General features: G+C 32.0%; 2 protein-coding genes across 2 annotated transcripts in view; one reads left to right on the forward strand and one right to left on the reverse strand.

Annotated features, from left to right (window-relative positions):
* On the forward strand, positions 1–20,158 carry Ttd14 (TRPL translocation defect 14). The gene is made up of 11 exons (XM_065362129.1): positions 1–466; positions 613–680; positions 770–807; positions 909–946; positions 5,368–5,496; positions 14,895–15,031; positions 15,116–15,256; positions 15,348–15,543; positions 15,633–15,840; positions 18,836–19,017; positions 19,089–20,158. The coding sequence occupies exons 1-11, from the start codon at positions 388–390 to the stop codon at positions 19,184–19,186; spliced, it is 1,314 nt and encodes a 437-aa protein (XP_065218201.1). The 5' UTR covers positions 1–387; the 3' UTR covers positions 19,187–20,158.
* The window catches only part of LOC135844043 (venom serine carboxypeptidase-like), a 26,243-nt gene continuing 24,399 nt past the window's right edge, over positions 19,412–21,255 (reverse strand). The window contains exon 3 of the mRNA XM_065362130.1: positions 19,412–20,950. Coding sequence (XP_065218202.1) covers positions 20,268–20,950 — 683 coding nt within the window. The 3' untranslated portion in view covers positions 19,412–20,267. The remainder of the gene's footprint in view (positions 20,951–21,255) is intronic.

Genomic DNA, 21,255 nt, shown 5'->3' on the forward strand with positions numbered 1-21,255 from the left:
TTCATAATAATGTCGAGGCATTTCTCACTATAGAGAGAAATTTCGCATTTCGCAGCTGAAACCCGCCAACTTGAGAATTTTTAATTTTTCAATTTGGAAAAATTGAGCGTTTCGTAAATAAAAGCACGAGCTATCTTTTGTAAGGTTGTGATTTCATTCTTCGAATGGTAATTTGCGCATTTTGAATTTCGCGTACAAGAGAACCTCGGTCCTCGGTGTGAATTAATTCGGTTGAAATTAACTCTCGGATAACTTCACCAGAGTTATAAATTACTATTCGTTCTACGTTATCTTTTGTGTAATGTTCGTTTACCTTAACGAATATGTGTTTTAAAAGAACCTTCGTGTATAAATACGTTTAGTTCACATCTTTTTTTTCCAAACCTCATGTTTTTCGAAGACAGCAACATGAGTGAATACTCTGAAAAGTTGCCTAGGAGGATATATAAAGTTGTATTAACTGGAGGTACGTATTCATGTTCAATTACCATTCCGGTCTCATTGATTATCACTATAATAATTATCACCGTCTACATGTTGAACTTATGGTAACTCGGTGTCAGGTCATTGTACATCTTCAGTCGCTGAAATTTAAGTTTTTCTTTGTTTCAGGACCATGTGGCGGTAAAACTACGGGTCAAGCCAGATTATGCACGTTTTTCGAAAGTATAGGATGGAAGGTACTATTAGTTTTCCAACTAGTAATTTGTACAAATCCACTCGTTGATTTTAATTCAACAAATCATTAATTTTTACATTTTTTTCGCAGGTGTATCGTGTACCTGAAACTGCATCGGTGTTATTAAGGTAAATATGCCATATCGATTACCACTTCAAATTTAGTAATTTTTCAGCTGTTGCATCTTTTATTGCGAACTATTGATGAACATTGTTGTATTTTATTTCAGTGGTGGTGTCAAATACGCCGACCTTGATGAAGATACTGGTAAGCCAATTTTTTGCATATTATTTTATACCACTATGCGAAGTTTTCACCACTGATCGTACTCCGATCGTGTAAATTGATCCTCGGACTCGCCGTTCTGTTGTAAAGTATCGCTTATCTTACTCCGCGTAACACTTTGTTGAAAAATATTTCATCCTAATGTATCATTTATCTGTTCGATCTCTCAATAGATTACGAAAAAATGTGTTAACCCAGGTATAAACGTCATTTGAAATTCTTTCAAACGTAGAAACACCTTTTTTGTTTACCTGGCTTTCAAAACACGATAGTCGCCTGTTGTCTAGACAGTGGTCAATTTATTGTCATTCGAATAGACATATTTGTCTAGGATCATTTTCAACATTCTTTAGTTTTTCGTTTTTGTCAACAATACAGAAATGAAAAAAAATTATTATTGATGAAAACTTCGCAATCGAATAAGTAGTAAAGTAGTTGTTAAATTAAGACGAATTACTGCTATAAATACGTTCAATTAACCGGAACATCTAGTATGACCCTGGTCTGAAAATAAATTACCAATTAGCGCGAATATTTTCGAAAAATCCCATTACCATTTGGTCGCTAAATTAGCCAGCATCTACGTTTAGTCTGCAGTTGCGAAGAACTCACGCTGTTATCTTTTATTGGATCGTTTACTTCGGAATCGTTCCATACAAGTGCATATTTGCACCGTATGCCAAAATAAAACCGACTCGAGTACGTAATCAGCGGGCTATCGACAATTTTCGAGTTCATTAAACGATCAAACTGGAAATGACATTGACTTTTTTCTACCTCTCAAACGTCCTCGAAAAAATTCACTTAACTTGTGACGTCAGTCAACAGTCTGTTACGAATCTCGTCAAGAAGCTTTAGTAATGAATAATACGTGAAAATAATAGTGAAACCTGATGATAAATTCAAGGCGATGTTGCGGAATGTTTATTAATCTTTTGCGAATACCGCAAAATTCATATTGTTTGAAAATTGCTTACTCGATCACAATTCGCGCAGCTTGCCTTTTCAAACGAAGAGAGGAGTCGATTTTTTTTTTGCATTTGCATTATAAAACCCGTCGACCTTGTTCTATTCCAGCTTGACATTGAAAGGAAATTTTAACTGAAACGTGACGTCAATCGAACAGCTGGAAATTTTCGTCTTCGCGTAGAAAAAAAAATTTGCGTGCAATTTTTATTTCTCATATGTAAAGAATAACTTTATCGAAATATGTAGGTTTTCATTTATTCAATGCGTATGTTCATTATTGGAGCATTTATTTTGCCATTATTAATGAACCATTTATCGAAAGAAATCGAATTAAAATTAATTTACAAATCGTACGATATTCGCGTTTTTATTTACGTTGGTGTAATTTTTTTCGTAGCAACGAGTATCGAATAAAGTACATACATACATAGTATGAATGTGATTTTTTTTTTCAATTTTAAAATTACTTAATCGATAATCGATTTGATAAGGGATAATTTAGATAATTTTTCTCGATAAGTAATCATTTAAGGGGGTCAGTTGTCAATTTCCTGAATATTGCGATTGAAAATATTCAATTTTTATTCCTTTTAGGATTAACGATGCGTTAAAATGATCTTTGTTGCAAATTAATCAATGAAAGGGGATAGAACTTTTATTTTAGCAGTATCGATTACTTCGTCGATTTGATAATAATTTAGATAACGTTACTTTGATATCCGGTTTATAAGTAACGATTGCAGGTTTGCTTAGGTAGGTATTCATCTCGGAAACATATTCCTAATTTGGGCAATGACGTACAAATGTACTCAATGATGTTTTTTCCTAGATATGCACCATGGGTATTGGGTAAGGTATCTTACAATCTTAATGGTTGAATTTGAATTTCATTTTCTTGGTAATTAATTTCCTCCTAAAAAATTTATTCGTTTGCTAGAAAAGTCATTTATCTCAAAATGATGACCTAAAATTATGAGAGAATTTAAAAAAATAAAAATGTAATTTTTTTCAAATTTTTAAAGCGATGTTTTGTTGCAACATTGATTTTAAAAAATCATGTGTAATCTTGATTTTCAAATAATATGCGTATGATCAATCTTGATAATTATCATTTTCATTTGCGAATTTTGAGATCAAAATACCCATGGAACTATACCCACGTAGTTGAGGGGTTTATTTTGCAAACGTCTAAATTAAAGTGAGGAGTTATTGGAGTGGGAGGGCAGTCATTTCAGATGATTAAGAATTCCAGGTACTGTATATGTAATTTTGAATGTACTCCTCTGAAACCAGTTTCGTTGAATCTATTTGGTGAAATATTATCCTTTGTGGTATTTCGCATGATTTTATGAGCAAGTGGTTGCGTTCTTGCTTTTTTACGCGATTCTCAAAAATTTTGGTTTTGGACGTTTTTTGAACAATTTTGAAACACTTTTTAGATCCCAACCTTAACACCTTAGAAGTTTTCTCTCGTTGAGTAAAATCAGTGAAAATCCATTTTTAAAAGCTGCTACCCTAGCAGATTCTTATGGATTTTAAACCTGCCAAAATCCGTGTCCTGTCTACATTTCAAGTAACTCAGGTCACTTCTTCAATTTTTCAAAATCTCTCTAATTATTCTGCAAGGAAAGAAATGTGTGTCGAAGAATTAGATGTTAAAGTTCTGCGCAATTTTTTGAGGAAGGATTTTATAATTTTGAATGGATTTATTCATGTTTTTAGTGGTATTTTTGATGAACTTACGAACGTGTGTAGGAGTAGACACTCTTTGGGTAAAATCGATTTTCAAGACATTATTTCCATTTTGATGATTTTTTTCTGCAGCAAATAAGTAAGATTTAAGTTGATGGTTTCAGAAAAAATGTTGAAGAATTTTCGAAATACTTTTGGATGATTTTTCACGTTTTTTCTTTCAAGAGATGGGGGATGGGGACTGGGGAGCTCTTCAAAAATTCCCAATTTTCTCTCTTATTTTTTGTGCATTCGTGACGAGTTTTTCATCTTGGTTTACCTATTTTTCATGTGTACATTAACACTGATAGAGTGGATTTGCGTGCCTAACTACCTACTGAATTACAGTATGACGGTGAATTCTAATCTATTAATTCGTTTGAAATGCAGAATGAATTTTTGCAACGTTGATAATTTATATTACTCGTGTATGTGATAAAAAATTGAGAAATGAATGAGAAAAAAAATTAAAAGATACAGCAATGTACAAATATGACACATGTATTCATATATTATTGTGTCGAATCAACAGTATGTTGACAATGACAGTTGGCGTGCTTTAGTAATCCACCTCGATGATTTTTTTCCCTCTTCGTTAACTTTACGTATGATTTTTATTTCGCTAAATTTATTGTTTTCACGAACGATAGTAGCTATGTCAAATAATTAACGATTATTCAGTACTCACGAAAAAACAGTAATACAACCGGTGATTACATTTTTTTAATCAATTGTGTACCTCTACCTGCTGTATTAGCTATGTAGATAATTAGATGTAGTTCATGTTCGAATGTACATACGTAGAGTACGTCGTATTACATTACATACTCAGACATTTAAAAAGTATTTGTTAATGGTGTAGACGAAACATACTCTGTAGATAAGAAAAATGCGTGTTTCGACGATGAAATTTTAATTGGGTGGTATGTTGGAGCGATAAGGCACGAAATTAAATGAATTTTAAAGGAACATTGGAAAAGAAAATGTGAGAAAGAATCTGGAGTAAAATTTTTTCCCAATGAACAAATTTGTTTCCAAAGATTAGGATCGAAACGCGTGATCGCATCATGCATTGCGATTTAAGGCCTTGGGTGAAGCAGCAAGTAGCAGGAAAGGCAAAGACGCCGCATATCGCGCATATTTTTTCATTGATGATGAGCACGTGTTTGTTTTTTGTTTATGCTGTGCTCTTGTGCACAGTGTACCTACGAATAAAATTAGTCAGTATAATTATTTTAATGAAAAGCTCATTAGGAAGATTTCTTTTCTTCGTTTTTACAATTTTTTCTTCTTTTTGAATATTGATTTATAAGAGGTGATTAACAGATGTAAAGTATTGAAATCGCATATTTCATCCATCATTTGTGATTTGAAAACTATGTGCATATGAATGATGTGACTTATGCCCTGGAATCTGGGCTCTACTTGAAATTGACCATTTAAGCGTTTGTAATGGAAATAGGTGGGGAAAGTCTGGAAAGGTTAGTCCAAGACCAAATAGGTACCTATCATGATTTTCAAAAAAAAAACACAAACAAACAAAACAGGTTGCGCGGCCAATACATCGATTCATATAAACTATGCTTAAATTCGGGTTTTTCAAATTGTAATTTTATTGGCCACCTTGTGTATGTACTGCAATTAAATTACCTATTATAATTTGTTGTCATTAAATTTTCCATTTGTTTATTTTCTGTTCACAGCCTACAAATTCCAAGAGAATTTATTGAAGAGTATGCTACAAATAGAGAACACCTTTTTTGAGCTGGGCCAGTCATGTAAACGTGATTGTTTGATTATTTGTGATCGTGGCGCAATGGATGTGTCGTCCTGTAAGTACACACATCAATTCCGCATTCAGTAACCAAATTCGCCGAGCATTTTAACTTGTGTTTTCTCTCTATCCATTTACCTTTGTTTATTTTTTTGCTCGCCGCATGCTATTATTTGTGTTTTGTAAGGCTACCATAGCAGTGAGTCAATGTGCTGCAATTTTTTTGTTTTCTGTTTGATTTTCACTAGGATGGGGGTTTTGGAGGTATCACGGATCTGATTTAATAGTTGTTAAAACTTGAAAGTATGAGCAATTCTCAGATTTTGTGAATTGGATTATTTTAAAATCCAAGACATTCTGCACATGATTGGTACATAGCAAGGGTGTGAGTTGAGACCAATTTACAACAATAAACAGCTATTCACTTATCAAAATGTTGAACCCCAAAAAGAAGATTATTTCAAGTCTTATCTCTTGTTGGAGAATATTGCCTGAGAAAAATTTAGCACAATCAAGGTGGTTTTTTTTCTCATTTTTTTTCTTCAAAACTAGGTATTCTTCAAGGGGGTTGGAGATAACAATAACCGTGTTTCCAAATATTTTTGTGACTCTTAGTAGCTAGGCTACTAATTTTTTTATATCTTTTACATTGGAACAAAAAAGAGATTACTTGTTCACATTCTTTAACAATTTTAAATATGGTAAAAGCTGGCAAACATAATCCTCCATGATTTTTGAAATGAAGGAAACTTTGTGTCACAAATTTCACATTAATTGAATAATTATGATCATTTAGTAAAGTATTTTTCATTGCTTGAGGGCATTTGTCACAACTTACATGAGTAAATAATTTTAAAACTATGTATCCAGCAATATAATATAAAATATTATCTTTTAAAAGTTCCTCATCTTTGCCAAATGAGAAGTCCTCTGGTACCTCAAAATCAAAATCTTCTAACACAGATAAGTCTTGCTTCTTTTTGCAACACTTTTGGCAATTCTGGTAAGAAATATTAAAAATGCTTCCAATTTGCCCATCATTTAAAACTTATATTTCCAGATATAAAAGTAATACAATTTTTTAAAAGCAAATTTTTTACATTATACTTCAGTTGCAACGAAGTAGGATTATCATTACATCCTAAGGGTAATCTAATAAATGAAAAAAACACTAAAAACAGTTCAATATGGTCTTAAGAAAATTTATTACTTAGAACATATTTATAAAACTCTTATTCAAGTAGGTCGGATGCTACTTTATACACAGAATTCAACGTAATTCTTAACCTAATTACAAATAATAATAACAGTTAAATTAAAAGAAACACATTTATTTTTAAAATTAGGAATAAAAAATTAACATAGGAGTAATACATATAAAATTAGGGACAAATTCTTTTTACAGGACATCTGGGATAGTAATTAAATGGGATTTATATTGCAGATTTGCTTTTCCCATCCTATTTAGACCGATTCTAGTTGAACACCATACAAGTGTTCAAAGTATTTCAAATATTAAACTACTAACATTAATTAGTTATCCTTATCTTATCTTATTTCTCATTCTCTATGATGGAAATGTCATTAAGGGGATGGTATTTGACAGTATAAAGTTTGTTCTATAAGCAGCCATGTAGGCACCAGCTATTGTTGATGTTGCTACTAGAGGATCTATCCCTATTAAATTAATCATAGAATAGTTTTCTAAACTTGATACAAGATTTTCTGAAAACATCTACATTTACAATGCAGTACTTTCAGATCTCTACTTGATAATAGAATGTCACATTCTTGGATTTTTCACCATTATATATACCATTCTTTGATTTTTTTTTCTTTCTTTCAGTCCCATTTCATCAATACCATAATATTTTGCTTCAGGAATGGAGCCACAGTAGTTTTGATTTGGTAAATTGTTGAAATAATGGGGAAAATACCCCTTCTCAGCATCCTTAATATCAAACATATCTGGTAGAGCAGGGAGTTTAATATGGAAAAAGTTTAGGCTATCTTTGAATTTAATTTGCTTATGCTTCATTGTTATGAGTATTGAACCATTCATGGTCAAGGTAGGTACCCACTTAAGTTTTCAAACTAGGAATTCTATCAGGAAAATATAATCATAGCCACCTTCATTGTAAGCATGCACATACATTTTTTAAAATTTGGACATTTTATTACAAATTATGTTGAAAAATTCTTCCAGTAGTTCATCTCCTCCTTTCTTTTCAATCTCATACTGATGCTGCCCACAATGGCTACAATTTGTTGATATGTCTTTGTTTTCTATCTCAATACATCACATACAATTCAGCTGTAGTACTGCATAATTTGGTACATATATGACGACAAATAGTATACTTAGTGGTAACAATTTGTGACTCTTCTTCTACCCTTGCTTCAAAATCAAAGAAAACATACAAATTGTCACTTTTCTTATTTACTTTCTTAAAGCAATTTTAAGTATAAACTTATGAAGGTTTATTAATTTTCAATGTACAAATGGATAAGTGAATAAAATTAATAATAATGTAAAAAAACAATACTTTGCATGAATGCCATGAATGGATAAATCAATAAAATTAATGAGAATAATCATGATAATTAATAACAATAATAATGACAGCTGAATTAGAGGAACACATTTTTTTTAAATATTAGGAATAAAATTTAAAATCAAGTGTGAAACATAAAATTAGGGACAAATTCTTTTTACAGGACATCTAGGACAGTAATTGAATGGATTGATATGAATAGTATGTGAGCCCCTATGGTACACTTTTATGGATGGAAAAGTGTGTAAGGCGTGAATGAATTTAAATGAGCATAAATAAATTTGTGACTACGAGCAGTTTTAAATACTTCCCCCTAAGGGTAGATGTGTAAATTTGTGACATCGAGCAGTTTTAAATACTTTGTCACTCAACGTGATGCGTTACTAGAGTGTCTGAATAAATTTGCCAGCGATAAAAATTTCTCGCTTGGTGCATTATTGACATGGGGTGGCATACCAGCAGGGATGCGATGATACCGTATCGATACGGTATCGATACTTCTGAAAATATCATGATACGTATCGATAAATATCATGATACTTTTGTTTGTTTATTTAGCTTAAAAAGTTGGCTGAAATGCCAAAACTTTCACAGATAAAAAAAAGCCAAAAACAAACAAAATTCAAAAGCTCGGTATCAAGTTTGGATCGATATGTATCGATACACTACTGATCTGATACGTATCGATAAATATCATGATATATCGGGTATCATCGCATCCCTGCATACCAGTCCTTGATCTGCCCAAATTTTAAAAATATCCAACTGGTTGTCCAGCAACTTACATAGTCTGTTCACTGTATGCCATTCGTCTAAAATAAATTATCAAAATTCAGTATGAAAGATTTATTTTAAAATTTCCTAAAATAAACGAACTTAAACTTACCATTGTAATCTATAGGTGGATCATCATCATCTTGCACAACTGAGCCATTTTGATGTACATTTTGATTACCACCGCCTTGATTTGCTGTATTCTATGTCTCTTGGTTATCATTAAAATTCATCTCGATCTCATGAACCTCTGTACTGCCAGAGGAATCCGAATTAGACTCATCCACATCACTACATTGATACTCAGAACCACCGGAATCTGTAGTATTTTATGGGAGAAATTAGAAAGTTCAAAATCTTTTCTTTTATATAAAATGAAATTATGCTGAAATTGCTTACCACTGATATATTCATTGTGAGCTGCTTTCTCTTCTTTGTCATCATCGAATGATATAATGAAGTCATTATCAACAATTTTTTGCAATTGGGAATCGAACAGGACACTATGGGCATTTTTCTTATGATTTCTAGCCATAATTCGACAATTTTCAACTTTTTAGCGCACCATTCATGTCAAAAATGTTCAAAAAGTATTCATTTTTGTCATTATAACAATCACACATGTGTATTATTACGATTTTAGATGCTGGTGATATCGTTTCAAGTGTTGAAGTAAAAAAAAATACAAATATTTGCAAAAGATGAAAAAAATAGAGATTTTGATTCTTTAAATTCAGCCAACACTTTTTCATAGCGGTTCTTTACTTTTAAGGCATCAACATTGTGGCCTTACTTAACCATTAATTCTGCTGAGAAGCTGTACATTTGCACCATATTTTTAAACTTTTTCCCAATCAGTCCTTTATTTTCATTACATAGGGTGAGAAGTAGCTTAGTAAGCATCTGTCCACTTGAAACAACTGTTTTTTATTGGGCAATAATGGCGATGAAACTAATGGAAGTAGAGCCTGTTCCAATTGCTAAAATTGCAAATTATCGACCCATAACATTTCTTCACACAAAGTAAAGACATGAGGGTTGTTCAAAAACTAAGTTAACAAGTGTTTTTTTTATGGATTTAAAATTAAAAATTACTTAAAACCAATTAGCGTACATGAAACATATATTCTTTTCTCTATTTTTTGACATAAGTTTTTCTTGAATATCAATCACCCATGATTTCTTTTTTTAGTGGTACTTCAAACTACAAATATTAATAATGTTAAGAAATTTAAAACAAGATTTTGCTACATCACTGTTTACAATAACATTTGAGTAAATATTTCTAATCTTATACACATTAACAGTTTTTGTAGCAAGACCCCAGAAATCTGATTGGAAAAAAATCTACATCAGCATACAAATCATTTATGATAAATTTAATTAAAATTAAATTAAATAATTTTCTCACTAGAAGTCTGATTACATTTTTAAGAATCGTGTAAATTGGAAAAAATCTACATCAGCATACAAATCATTTATGATAAATTTAATTAAAATTAAATTAAATAATTTTCTCACTAGAAGTCTGATTACATTTTTAAGAATCGTGCAAATTGGAAAAAATCTACATCAGCATACAAATCATTTATGATAAATTTAATTAAAATTAAATTAAATAATTTTCTCACTAGAAGTCTGATTACATTTTTAAGAATCGTGCAAATTGGAAAAAATCTACATCAGCATACAAATCATTTATGATAAATTTAATTAAAATTAAATTAAATAATTTTCTCACTAGAAGTCTGATTACATTTTTAAGAATCGTGCAAATTGACAAATTCTTTTTTTTGGACCCTGTAGGAATACTATTTAATAAAGTTAAACTAGACAATTCACAGTCTAGTCACAAGTTATTCTTTTTAAAGAATCAATCCATCCTGCAATCTGATTGTACCCATCTCTTCCTGATGTTCTAGCAAACTGGGGAATTTGTCTGCTAGAAACACCGTCCCACCAGTCCAAATAATCAAGACGAATCCATTTTGGATATTCTTCTTAGTTCGGGAGGTTCTTGATGTAACATAATCGGCAGAATTCACCGTTTATCTTTTCTACCTTGCAAGTGCGACGAATTTTCTGTGTCGTGATGGTTCTTTCATGATTCGGCGCGATATCCATTTTACTATGGAAAAACTTTGATTAGTATTGAGCTAGTTTTTGTAATATAGTTAAAGTAACTTACTTGTATTGCAGTCAGTGCTGTATTACAAATATGGTGCTTGTAGTCGATGATTTCTGGTTCCAAGTTGCGCTTATTTGCTTTGAAGTATGTTTTCAATAATTGATCGTTATTAAAATAATATTTCTTATTCAAAATTCATTCATTACTCATGAAATACGCATTTGGAATAGCGAAAATATTGATAACAGCGTTTTATGCCATCTCTGGAGCTCGCTAAAAGACATGAAATACAAATTTCTAAATAATGATTTTATTTTGACGAAAGGTACATCGTTACTTTCTAAGAGACATATGAGTTGCATGAGAAACACTTAAAGACTAAAGAATAAGATTTGTTTAAAGAACTAAAACTACTAAGAATAGAAACGTATATGCTAAAAGGAGAGTTGTAGATAGGGGGTGGTTGGAGGGTAGTTCTCCGAAGGATCTATTGTTTGACAGGAGCTAGAACGAATGTATAGGTAAGTATAGGTATAGGTGAATATGAAGGAAACAATCTCATACTTCACTTTTTATACCATACATTTACCTAAAATGATTCAATGACTAAAATTGTAAACACAAATTCAATGTATTTAAAATTTTTGTTGTGTACTAAGGATTGGGTATTAAATTGAAATACAAAAATGAAAAATATAAATATCAATTTAGTTTTTACTTTTTCATTTTTAAAATTGTAATAGAAAAATGAAAAAACATTTGAATATTATTAAATTGAAAATTAAGTAGTAACTGAAGAAGCGCCAAAAAATTAGAAGGCTGCCTTTATTGGTTAAAATTAAAAATATTATTAAACAATGGAAATTTTAAAAAGTCCATTGCAGGATAATAATAAATTGGTCAAAAAACAGAATCAATGTCTAGGAATGAAAAATATTACAAAGTAACCATCTTAGTAAAAAAATTGCATCCTAGATAGGTACTTTGTTACATTTTCATTTCCTACGCATAAACTTCATTTTTTGATCAATTTACTATTACCCAGTCTTCATTTTGAAATATTGGTTGAAAGGTTAGTCTGCTTCATAAACTACCACTTCAAGGGGTGACATTCTGTTTTACTGGTTTAATACTTAAACTACCTCCTTCCCTCCATTATGTGAGGATGAAACAGTTGGGAAAAAATTGCGGCATATTGCTCACCTGCTCAAAACTGCTGATGTATTAGTGATACAAATACCTATCTGATCATTATTTTAGTATTCTCATTATTGTATTATACTTTCATTCATGTTTACAGAGGGAATTGTTATTAATTTGATTATTGTTCATATTTAAGCATCCTACTATTAACTCGCTTTTTAACTTTTTTAATGTGCCATTTATTCGACTGTGATATGATTTTTTTTGAAATTTTTTGTAGCGTTTTGATTTTTTTGAGTGTATTTTATTACGTAATAAATTACCCGCACCCAGAGGAATTGGGAATGTGGACCAGAAGACATAAAAATAAAGGTTAGATGTTATTTTAGATTGTGTAGTAGTTATGAGAAAATAGAATTCGAAGCAGCATCAAGAACTGAGTTTTGTACTCTTGGACAGTCTATTCGAGTACCTATCCCACTTGGGAATAAAGTTACGGGATCGATACATTTTTAGTGATACTTTTTTAGCTACAAAATTTAAATTTCTATCGCCTAAATATTTTCATTTAATGTAGTCATGTAATTTCTAACGTTTTGTCTCGCTTCATTTTAAAATTCTGCTAGCTTTTTTATTTTGTTTCTATTTTCATGATTTCTTTGGAAAAAAATTATTCGTGCCTGTGTGTAAAAAAATAGCGAAAATTGTGAAAAAATTGAAAAATTGTAGTGATGTTTTTCCAGGGTGTCTACCAGTCGCGAATTTTTTGTGTTTCCTTTGTTCTGTATTTCATGATTATTATTAATTTTTGAACGCTTTTCCGCTCGGGCCACTTCGCTTTTTCAAAATGTTTTTATGAACAATTATTAACTTATTGCTTGAATATGACATTTTTTCAGGTTAAAAAATTATCTTTTCAAAGCATTGCTTTTTAAAACAAGTTTTCAAACGTGTTTGCCCTCGCTTCGCCCGGACCACTTTGCTTCCATTTTTTGAAATCTAATTTTTTTAGTCAACTTATTCATTATTAGAATCTGGTAAATATCATGGGTATAAAAATCAGATTCTCGCGTCAAAAGTAATGCTTCTTAAAATGGATTTTCAAGAGATTTTGCCCTCGGTTTGCTTTGGTTTGGTTTGATTTACTTTTTGATGTGAAAACTTGAGTACAAACCTTGTTGGTAGGTTAATTTTGGAAAAAGTGGGGGTAAATTTTATGAACCAGTATTTTTGAGAAAAAAAGATGATTTTAAAAGTCTGTTGATACCCTCAAGATGTGATGTTCGTTGGAGGGGGGGGGGGATTTTATTTTGAAAGCGGGAAAAAGAACGAATTTTTGAATTTGAGTGACTATGACACCCTGATGCTGAAAAAATTTCAAATGCCAAAAAATGTTCATACTTAAGTTATTAGAAATTGGTAATTTTAATGCCTTTTTGTTTGGTAAAAAATGGTCCTTAAAGTTCTTTTTAATTTTCCAAAATCCAATTATGATGCTTGTGGCTGATGTATTTGTTTTTTAGCTCAACTTATAGTTCCCTAGTTGAGATTATAAATTGAAGAAAAAATGAAAAATCGGAGGAAACATTTTGGCAGCTTTCCACGAAAGGTGTTTTTAAGTAGTTAGATAATTTCGTATGTTTCTGCTCTTGGTTTTGTCAAAAATAATGGTTTTCATAGCATCATCAAGTACGATTGAGAATAGTTTCCAAAGTAAATACACACGTTCAGTTATACCTGTCATATTTTTCTCTTTTCACATGTACATGTTCATTGAATGTTGCTGATTGAACCGAAAGTTATCTGTTGACGGGCATGAGTCATTGAAAAATTTGAAATCCTTCGGATTCTTAAGGGTGCATTTGAGAGAGGAAAGCGACGTGAAATTTCGCAAGAACTCTTAAGGTCTTGCAAATATTTTGAAAAGATCCTGATAAAGTTCTGCAGGTGTCCTAGAGGTTTTTTTTAGATTTATGTGATGATTGGTGCTTTTTATTGAATTTAATATTTCTACCCCCTTTCACATTTCATTTCTGTTAGGTACGTGAGAAAGAGAACAAAACCCATCTAATTTATGCTCTGTATCGATTTGTTTTCAACTGAGCATATACTGATACAGAATTACCTCCCTTCTCCCTCTTCTGACTCTGTGGCTTCTTTAATGAAAGCACGAAGTAGACGGAAGCTCCAAAGTAGCAATAGCATCTTCTTTGTCTTCCGATTCAAATTATAGCTTTTGTAGTTTGCTCCTTTTCTCTTCGAAATCAGACCAATAAGTTATTCGTCAATTCGCAAATTGAGTTTTCAAGTCCCCGATTCTCCCAAAAATGAGTGATACATGTTTTTTAAAACAAAAATATGACTCGTAAGTAGGTGAAAAAAAATTAATAATAACGAATGAGAAAAAACGCGCGCACGTAGATTTGGCTTAAGGCCCAAGTTTAATGGTCGACGATGAAAACAATTGTTCGTTAGAACTTTTCATCTGGGATAAGTTCACCTTTGAGTCAGCTTGTTTGACTCGAAAGCGGAAGCTGAAGTTTGCACGAGATGGAGGAAGTTGACGCCTTCAAACAGACGTCGACGACATCGAAGCGAAAAAATCAGAATACTCCGAAGAGAGGAGTTATTTTATGGTTTATTTTTACGGATATGATAAGATGTACACACAGCAGTAGGTTTAAACGGGCTTCTGTTTTTATGCGTTGAATTTTGGCATTGTTTTGAGTGTTTATGTTATTATGTACTATGTACCTATACTCATGCTATACTCGTACTACGGTTGGTCACGACGTAGATATCCTATAAGATTGTATTTGTTTTTTTCGAATTGTGTGTAATATGTACATCTTACAGATATATCGCCCGAAAAATGGGAACAAATGTTGGTGGCTAATAATCTGAACTTGGTCGATTTGCGAGACGCTCGATATAATCAAATTATCCATATGGTTTCGGCGGCCAACGGAGCAGAAGAGTTTTACACGATTGAGGTGCGAAGTGTGAAAATCTCGACTCTCGAGCCAGCTTCGATTTAATGTAGCGTGAAAATACACGTCAATTTTTTATCTTTACAGGACCACAGTTGCCGGAGCGAAGGCGTAGAAAAAGCTCGTGAAGTTGATTTCAGAAATGCCAGCGCTTGGTTGGGTCATCCGTATTTCGACGTGATCGATAATTCGTCCGATTTCGAGACGAAAATTTGTCGACTGATTGCGGTCAGTTGAGAAAATTATACAACCAATGAACAGTAATGATTACGTAGAAAAGGTCTTATATAATTAACAAATTCTTGTTTCTCGTGCGTAGGTTATTTGCCAGAAAGTAGGAGTCGATCCTGGTGATCGATTGTCGAATAATACGAAGAAACGAAAATGGCTCATCAAAATGCCTTTTCCACCCGATTCGGCGTTCCCTTCTTTTCAGGATTTCGAAGTCGTTCATCATTATTTACAAATGAAATCCAAAGAATTTCAAGCTCGCGTTCGTAAACGTGGTCAAAAAGGTGAGACTTGGATTGTTCAGATGTACTGGTACTTACGAGTTATGCGAGTGTAATTTTATAATTTATAACAAATGACGATCATTCAACAGGTCAATACGCTTATACGCACACCATTAGAAAACCCAAGAAACACGGCCAAGTGATCGAGGTCAAAACACAGCTCACGCAGAGAGATTATTTGAACATGGTTTCTCAAAGAGACGAAGCTCACTTTCCTATTTTCAAGAAACGAAGATGTTTCCTCTATCAGAACCAGTATTTCCAACTGGATATTTATCGCGAACCTTGCCACCCTAGGTGAGTTTTACATTGATCGATGCATGTGTGATTTTGTCATTTTACCGATGCAGATGTGCATTGTGCATTATAATACGATGTTTTTTTTTTGCAAAGAAGATGATTATCGGAGTGAGATTTATAGTAATACACTGTCCATTGAAAAAAAAGGGGGTCAAAGGTGTCTGGTCTGGTTTGATCTTGAGAATTTACCAATTTGGAAAAGATCATTTTCATCACCTTCAGTCGGTAAAATTTTTTTCATAGGATCGAGAAAAATCAAAAAAACATACATCATTGAGTAAAATTTTAGAGCTTTTTATTCTTCGTTTTTTTTTTCAAGTTCAAATCTGACTTGCAATTAGGTATTTCGACGAATTTTCTTCTGCCCAGAAAAAAATGATTTAAAAAAAATGAAAAATAAGTATAATTATTTCATTTTTTATTCACTTATTCAAATAATTTATAAAATCGCAAAAAATGTCTTGTTTTTTGTTATTTTTTTTTGTTTTTTTTGCTGCCAGGAAATGATGTGATCAATTTTTTGAAGGAACTGGAAAGAGATGTAGTTATATGATGCACATACTGCACCACTTAACAATTTTTAATTTTTTCTTTTGTTTTTCAATATTGTAGTAAAGCTTACAATTTCTCTAAATTTCCATACTTACTTATTCAATTTTTAACCATATTAAAGCAATTAATATCGATCCTTTTCTCTCATTTTTTTTTCAATTCTACATGCTTCAAAAATGTAGATTTTTGTATCCTACTTGTATCTATTTAGCTTCATTTTCTTATACATATTTTTCCAGGATTATTCTATTGGGCCAAGGTATAAGGAACATAATAATTTCTATAATTTTACCTCACTTTTATCATTCTAAAAAATCCTAAAATTTTTACTATTTTCATACCGAATTTTTCCTTAATCCGCAGGATTAATTTTTTTAAAAATTTTTCCGATGTGAGTAAAAATGATTTGTCATTTTTAGTTTAATTTTTAGAGAAAAAAAAACTTTTCTTCGTAATTTTTTGTGAAGTCAACTCATCAAATTTTCGAAATGTTTGTATCAATTTTTCATTTATTCCTCCTTATTTTATTAAAAATGATTAAGGCGCAGATGGCAGATGGCAAATGGCAGTAGTCCATTATATGTAGTTAATTAATGAGTCTCGGTTACTCAAGCAGGCCCCATCGGTTTATCAAACCGCAAACCCGATAATCTAAAAAAATGTTTGTCTGATGAATAGATAATCGCTAGAGATGTAAAACAATTGTTCGTTAGAACTTTTCATCTGGGATAAGTTCACCTTTGAGTCAGCTTTGTTAGACTCGAAAGCGGAAGCGACGCCTTCAAATAAACGTCGACGACATCGAAGTGAAAAAATCTGAATACTCCGAAGAGAAGTTGGATACAAAAATTCTAACATACATATTGAAGTACAAAATTGAGAAAAAAAGATTTATATTATTGCTTTAAACTGGTTAAAAATTGAATATAAAAATTTAAGGAATTTTATAAGTTTTGTTGAAACTAGAATGTTAGAAAATGAGAGAAAAAATGAAAAATGGCTTTTTTGTGAAATTTCATTCAATTTGTCAAATTTTGAAGCAATTTACCTTTTTACGCAAACTTGGTTCAAATAATTTTTTTTGGCATCACTTTAATTTTTGCCCTGTTTAGTGTTTTGTTTATGTAATTTTCCCCATGGGTGATTTGAGGGGATTATAAAATCAAAAATCCTTCAATCGTTTCCCTTCTCAAAACTCGAAATTCGGGTGTAGATTGGTTGCATTTGTGATTTGTGAGCAATTGTATGATGTTGGAAAATGTTTAGTCTAAAACGCACGTTATAAGATCGTTGATTAACGAATTACTCATTTTAAGGGGGGGGGGAGTAGTTGTCCTCTATTTCGTATTTTTATTTCATCATAAAAAAATTTCTTTATAAAAAATGAACAATTTTTAAAAATTGAATTCGATCAATGAAAATGACAATTTTGACCCTGGTGGAGGAAGGGGGATTGAAAATTAATGAATTTTCAATATTGACGAAATAATGAGGTCTGGAAGAATTAATCATTTATTGTTGCTGTGGGAGCTGCATTTCAGTAGGACTCTGTTTATGGAATTTTTTGAAAACAGAAAAATTTTAAATTCTCTGATGGCTTCTCAGTAACTTGAAACCACCACTAATCGATTCGGGAGATTGAAATTTCAGCTTTCTGCCCTTATCGAATCAAATTTTAATTTATTCGTAGGAAATGAAATGATCGTAATTTTAAGTGTTCAAAAATTCACCAAAAGTCAAGAATTGAAATTCAACTCCTGAGGCTGTGTCTGTCGTGTAGTTTATATGTATCTTTGGTCGTTCTTTTGATTTTGTTCTAATCTAGTACAAAAGGCTAATTTGTTTTCAACTCTTTTTGTAATGAATTTTATTTTAATTTGTCTGGGTAAAATGTTTTAAGTAGGTACCTAATGTTTATTTTCTTGAAAGAAATTTGATAGCAAGTAGGTACCTATGTTTTATTAGAGGTGATGATCATTAATCTACGTATGTATAACTTTTTATTCATTGTACATAGAAATGTTCTCTACTTTGGCGGAGAAAGGAGTAGGGAAGGGGTAATGAAAAATACTATGCTGGTTAAGGAAAAAGTTATGAGCTGTTAGAAAAACAAACAAACTATAATTTTGACATTTTAAACTAAAGTAATTTCCTGCGGTTATTTACGTGTATCGATTGCTTTTCGAATTCCTTACCGATAAGACCGTCTCAAGTAGGTACTTGCCTATTGTTAAGAAAAGGTACTCCAATAAAATTGGAATTACTTCCTCGTGCAGAATTTTAAATTCGTTTAAAATCTCTCCTTCATCGTTTCGAGTCTGCTATTCTCAGAAGTCAGAACTAATCGTATTCAACAACGAAATTTTACCTAAGCTACAAAAGTAAATTTATCAATAAAGTTTACTATCTTATCGTATTTGTATACTATATTATTTTGCAGATGTAAAGGTTTGATGATTTTGGAAACGTATACTTCGTTGAAAGACGAAGAATTACAGAACAAGTTACCACCATTTTTAAATATCGATTGCGAAATCACCGGTAATCCAGATTACTCGATGTTTAATCTATCTCTGGTTGAAGATTGGAATAATTCCGATAAATATTGCAACGATTTCAAAGGTTCGTTTTCTTCTTGCTTCGCTGAAACTGAATTCTCTATTCTGTATTTTATTTCATTTACCTTCCTTCAGGTTCAGGTATCGAGGCAACGTTGAACAACGATTTGAAGTTGGAAGAATTGAAAAATCCCTTGGTCAATGGCAATGGTAGGATGAACGGAATACTTTAGTATATGTCGTTGATTCAGCTTATTTCCCCATTTTTTTTTTATTAAATACTATGTAATTTCTCTAGATGACTAGGTTATAGAAGTATAAAGCTTCTTCGTCATCAAAATACCATGCCAGTACACATAGTTATTTATTTTATTACATACGTACAATTAGTTTTACTTTCTCATCGATAGATTCTCCTTTGCTACTGCTACATCTGCGTATACTTTTTACGCAGCCTACGTAGGTATTCTACGACACAAAACATATAGTATTTTAGCTTTATTCATTTTATTTGTTTTTACAGGTTAATTACGTATACTTACGTACTACATTTTTTATAAGTTGAACGAAGAATAATATTTTGACAGAAAAATGGCGTTTAACCAAGGCCAGTTCCTTTTTCATTTTTATTGTTATGAAAACATCTCTTTATTCGAAGAAGAAGAAAAAAAAAATAAAAACTTTCGTTAATTATTCGGCGGTTGAAAATTATCATCTTAGTTACCTATTTGGGGTTTTAATCTACTAGTCATAAGAAAAAATTTAGACCTTGTGGGGTGGGATGGGAGGCATATCAATTTGGGCTGTGACGTATGTTTGGAAATTGATTTGAAATCTTATAGGCGGTTACATTGTTTAATTATTTCTGTTGCGTCCTTATCGTCATCTTTTTAAAATGTTCCTGTTGTCAGGGGTTATGGATTATAGAAATAATAATTGTGATTTTAGAAAAGTATTACCTACTGATTTTTTTTTCTTTCCTCTTTTGTGTGCTATTTATTTAAGTACCTATCTCAGTGTACGTAGGTAGTATAAAACGAGTAAACAGAGAACTTACATTTTAGTTTAATAATTAATATTTTATTCATTCATTAGTGTAGTTTACATCTAAACTATGTTCATTTTGAATTTTTTTCCCCATATCATTTACCAGTGCACTGTCAATTTTACTGATACAATAAAAGCGTTATTTACATCTGCGAAAATTCGAATTACTCTTACATTTTTGAGTTTTTAATCGTTCTGTTACGATATAAAATGTGACTAGAGCTGAAAATACAATCATATTTTGCATTTAAAAAAAAAAGATTTGTCTTAAATACCCTGATGACCGATTCTAGTGAATTTATCCTCGATGAAATTCTCAAACAACAAATTCAGAGCTTCTGGTTGCGATTTCCCTACAAAATGACCAGCATTACGAATCATAGCGTGAGTTAGTTTTCCAGCCTTGGTCCAGTAACCGAGAAGCTCTCCATTATGCATCCAGTTTATTCGTTTCGCGAAGTAATACTGCTCGAGATAAGGCCAGGATAAAGTTACCAAGAATTCGGCCGAATGAGTGTAAGATGACAATAAATCAAATTGACCATGGTACAGAAGAATCCTGTACTTGGAGAAAATTGTGCTGTATAATTCCTTGGCTGATAGCAGGGAATCTTTGATTATTAGTTGAGTCTCATTATGGAAAGTCAGATTCGAGACGTGTAAAGCGTCTCTGATATCTGATCTTGTAACGAAACCAGGAACGAAACTGTTTACCATTGATTCGGCGTCTCGAATGTCGTATAAAGTTTGGAATCCTTGACGTTTGACTTTACTCAGCATTGAACCGATTTCCTCCATTGCTTCGAGGTGCTTTTTGGCTTGAATGAAACGAAGTATGTTGTAGTGTTTGCGTCGGAATTCAGTAAACGTGAGCGCCGAGTCGACAATACCGTTCCAGTGTAAAGTGTTACGGTAATGGAATGATCGTTGTGGACTGAATAGGCCTCCTCCTGGAAATGAAAATTGTAAGTTGTAGAGACAGATTGTGATGCATTTTCGGTCGCGTATGCGAGAGAAATTCATTCTGCCTCTAGCCAACATTAAAGATAGTTTCGTAATACGATACCTAGCGGATTAGTTCACTCTATACTTCGTAACGAGAGAACATACGCTAGAGAAACCAGTCATTTGGCGACTCCCGATGATAAAACATCGGATATCAATGTTTCGGAGATGGTATAGGACCACCTATACCATGCTATTTGCGTAAATCTAATGGACTAAATTAGTAGCACAAGTCCAGTCATATACGAAA

Source organism: Planococcus citri, chromosome 4, assembly GCF_950023065.1.
Source record: "Planococcus citri chromosome 4, ihPlaCitr1.1, whole genome shotgun sequence".
Classification (NCBI taxonomy): domain Eukaryota; kingdom Metazoa; phylum Arthropoda; class Insecta; order Hemiptera; family Pseudococcidae; genus Planococcus; species Planococcus citri.

Excerpts from the sequence above, each read along its gene's own strand:
- Ttd14 (XM_065362129.1), top strand. The coding sequence starts at position 388 with ATGTTTTTCGAAGACAGCAACATGAGTGAATACTCTGAAAAGTTGCCT. Across the intron at positions 5,497-14,894 it reads CGCAATGGATGTGTCGTCCT|ATATATCGCCCGAAAAATGG; the intron begins GTAAGTACACAC and ends TACATCTTACAG. Across the intron at positions 15,841-18,835 it reads CGCGAACCTTGCCACCCTAG|ATGTAAAGGTTTGATGATTT; the intron begins GTGAGTTTTACA and ends ATTATTTTGCAG.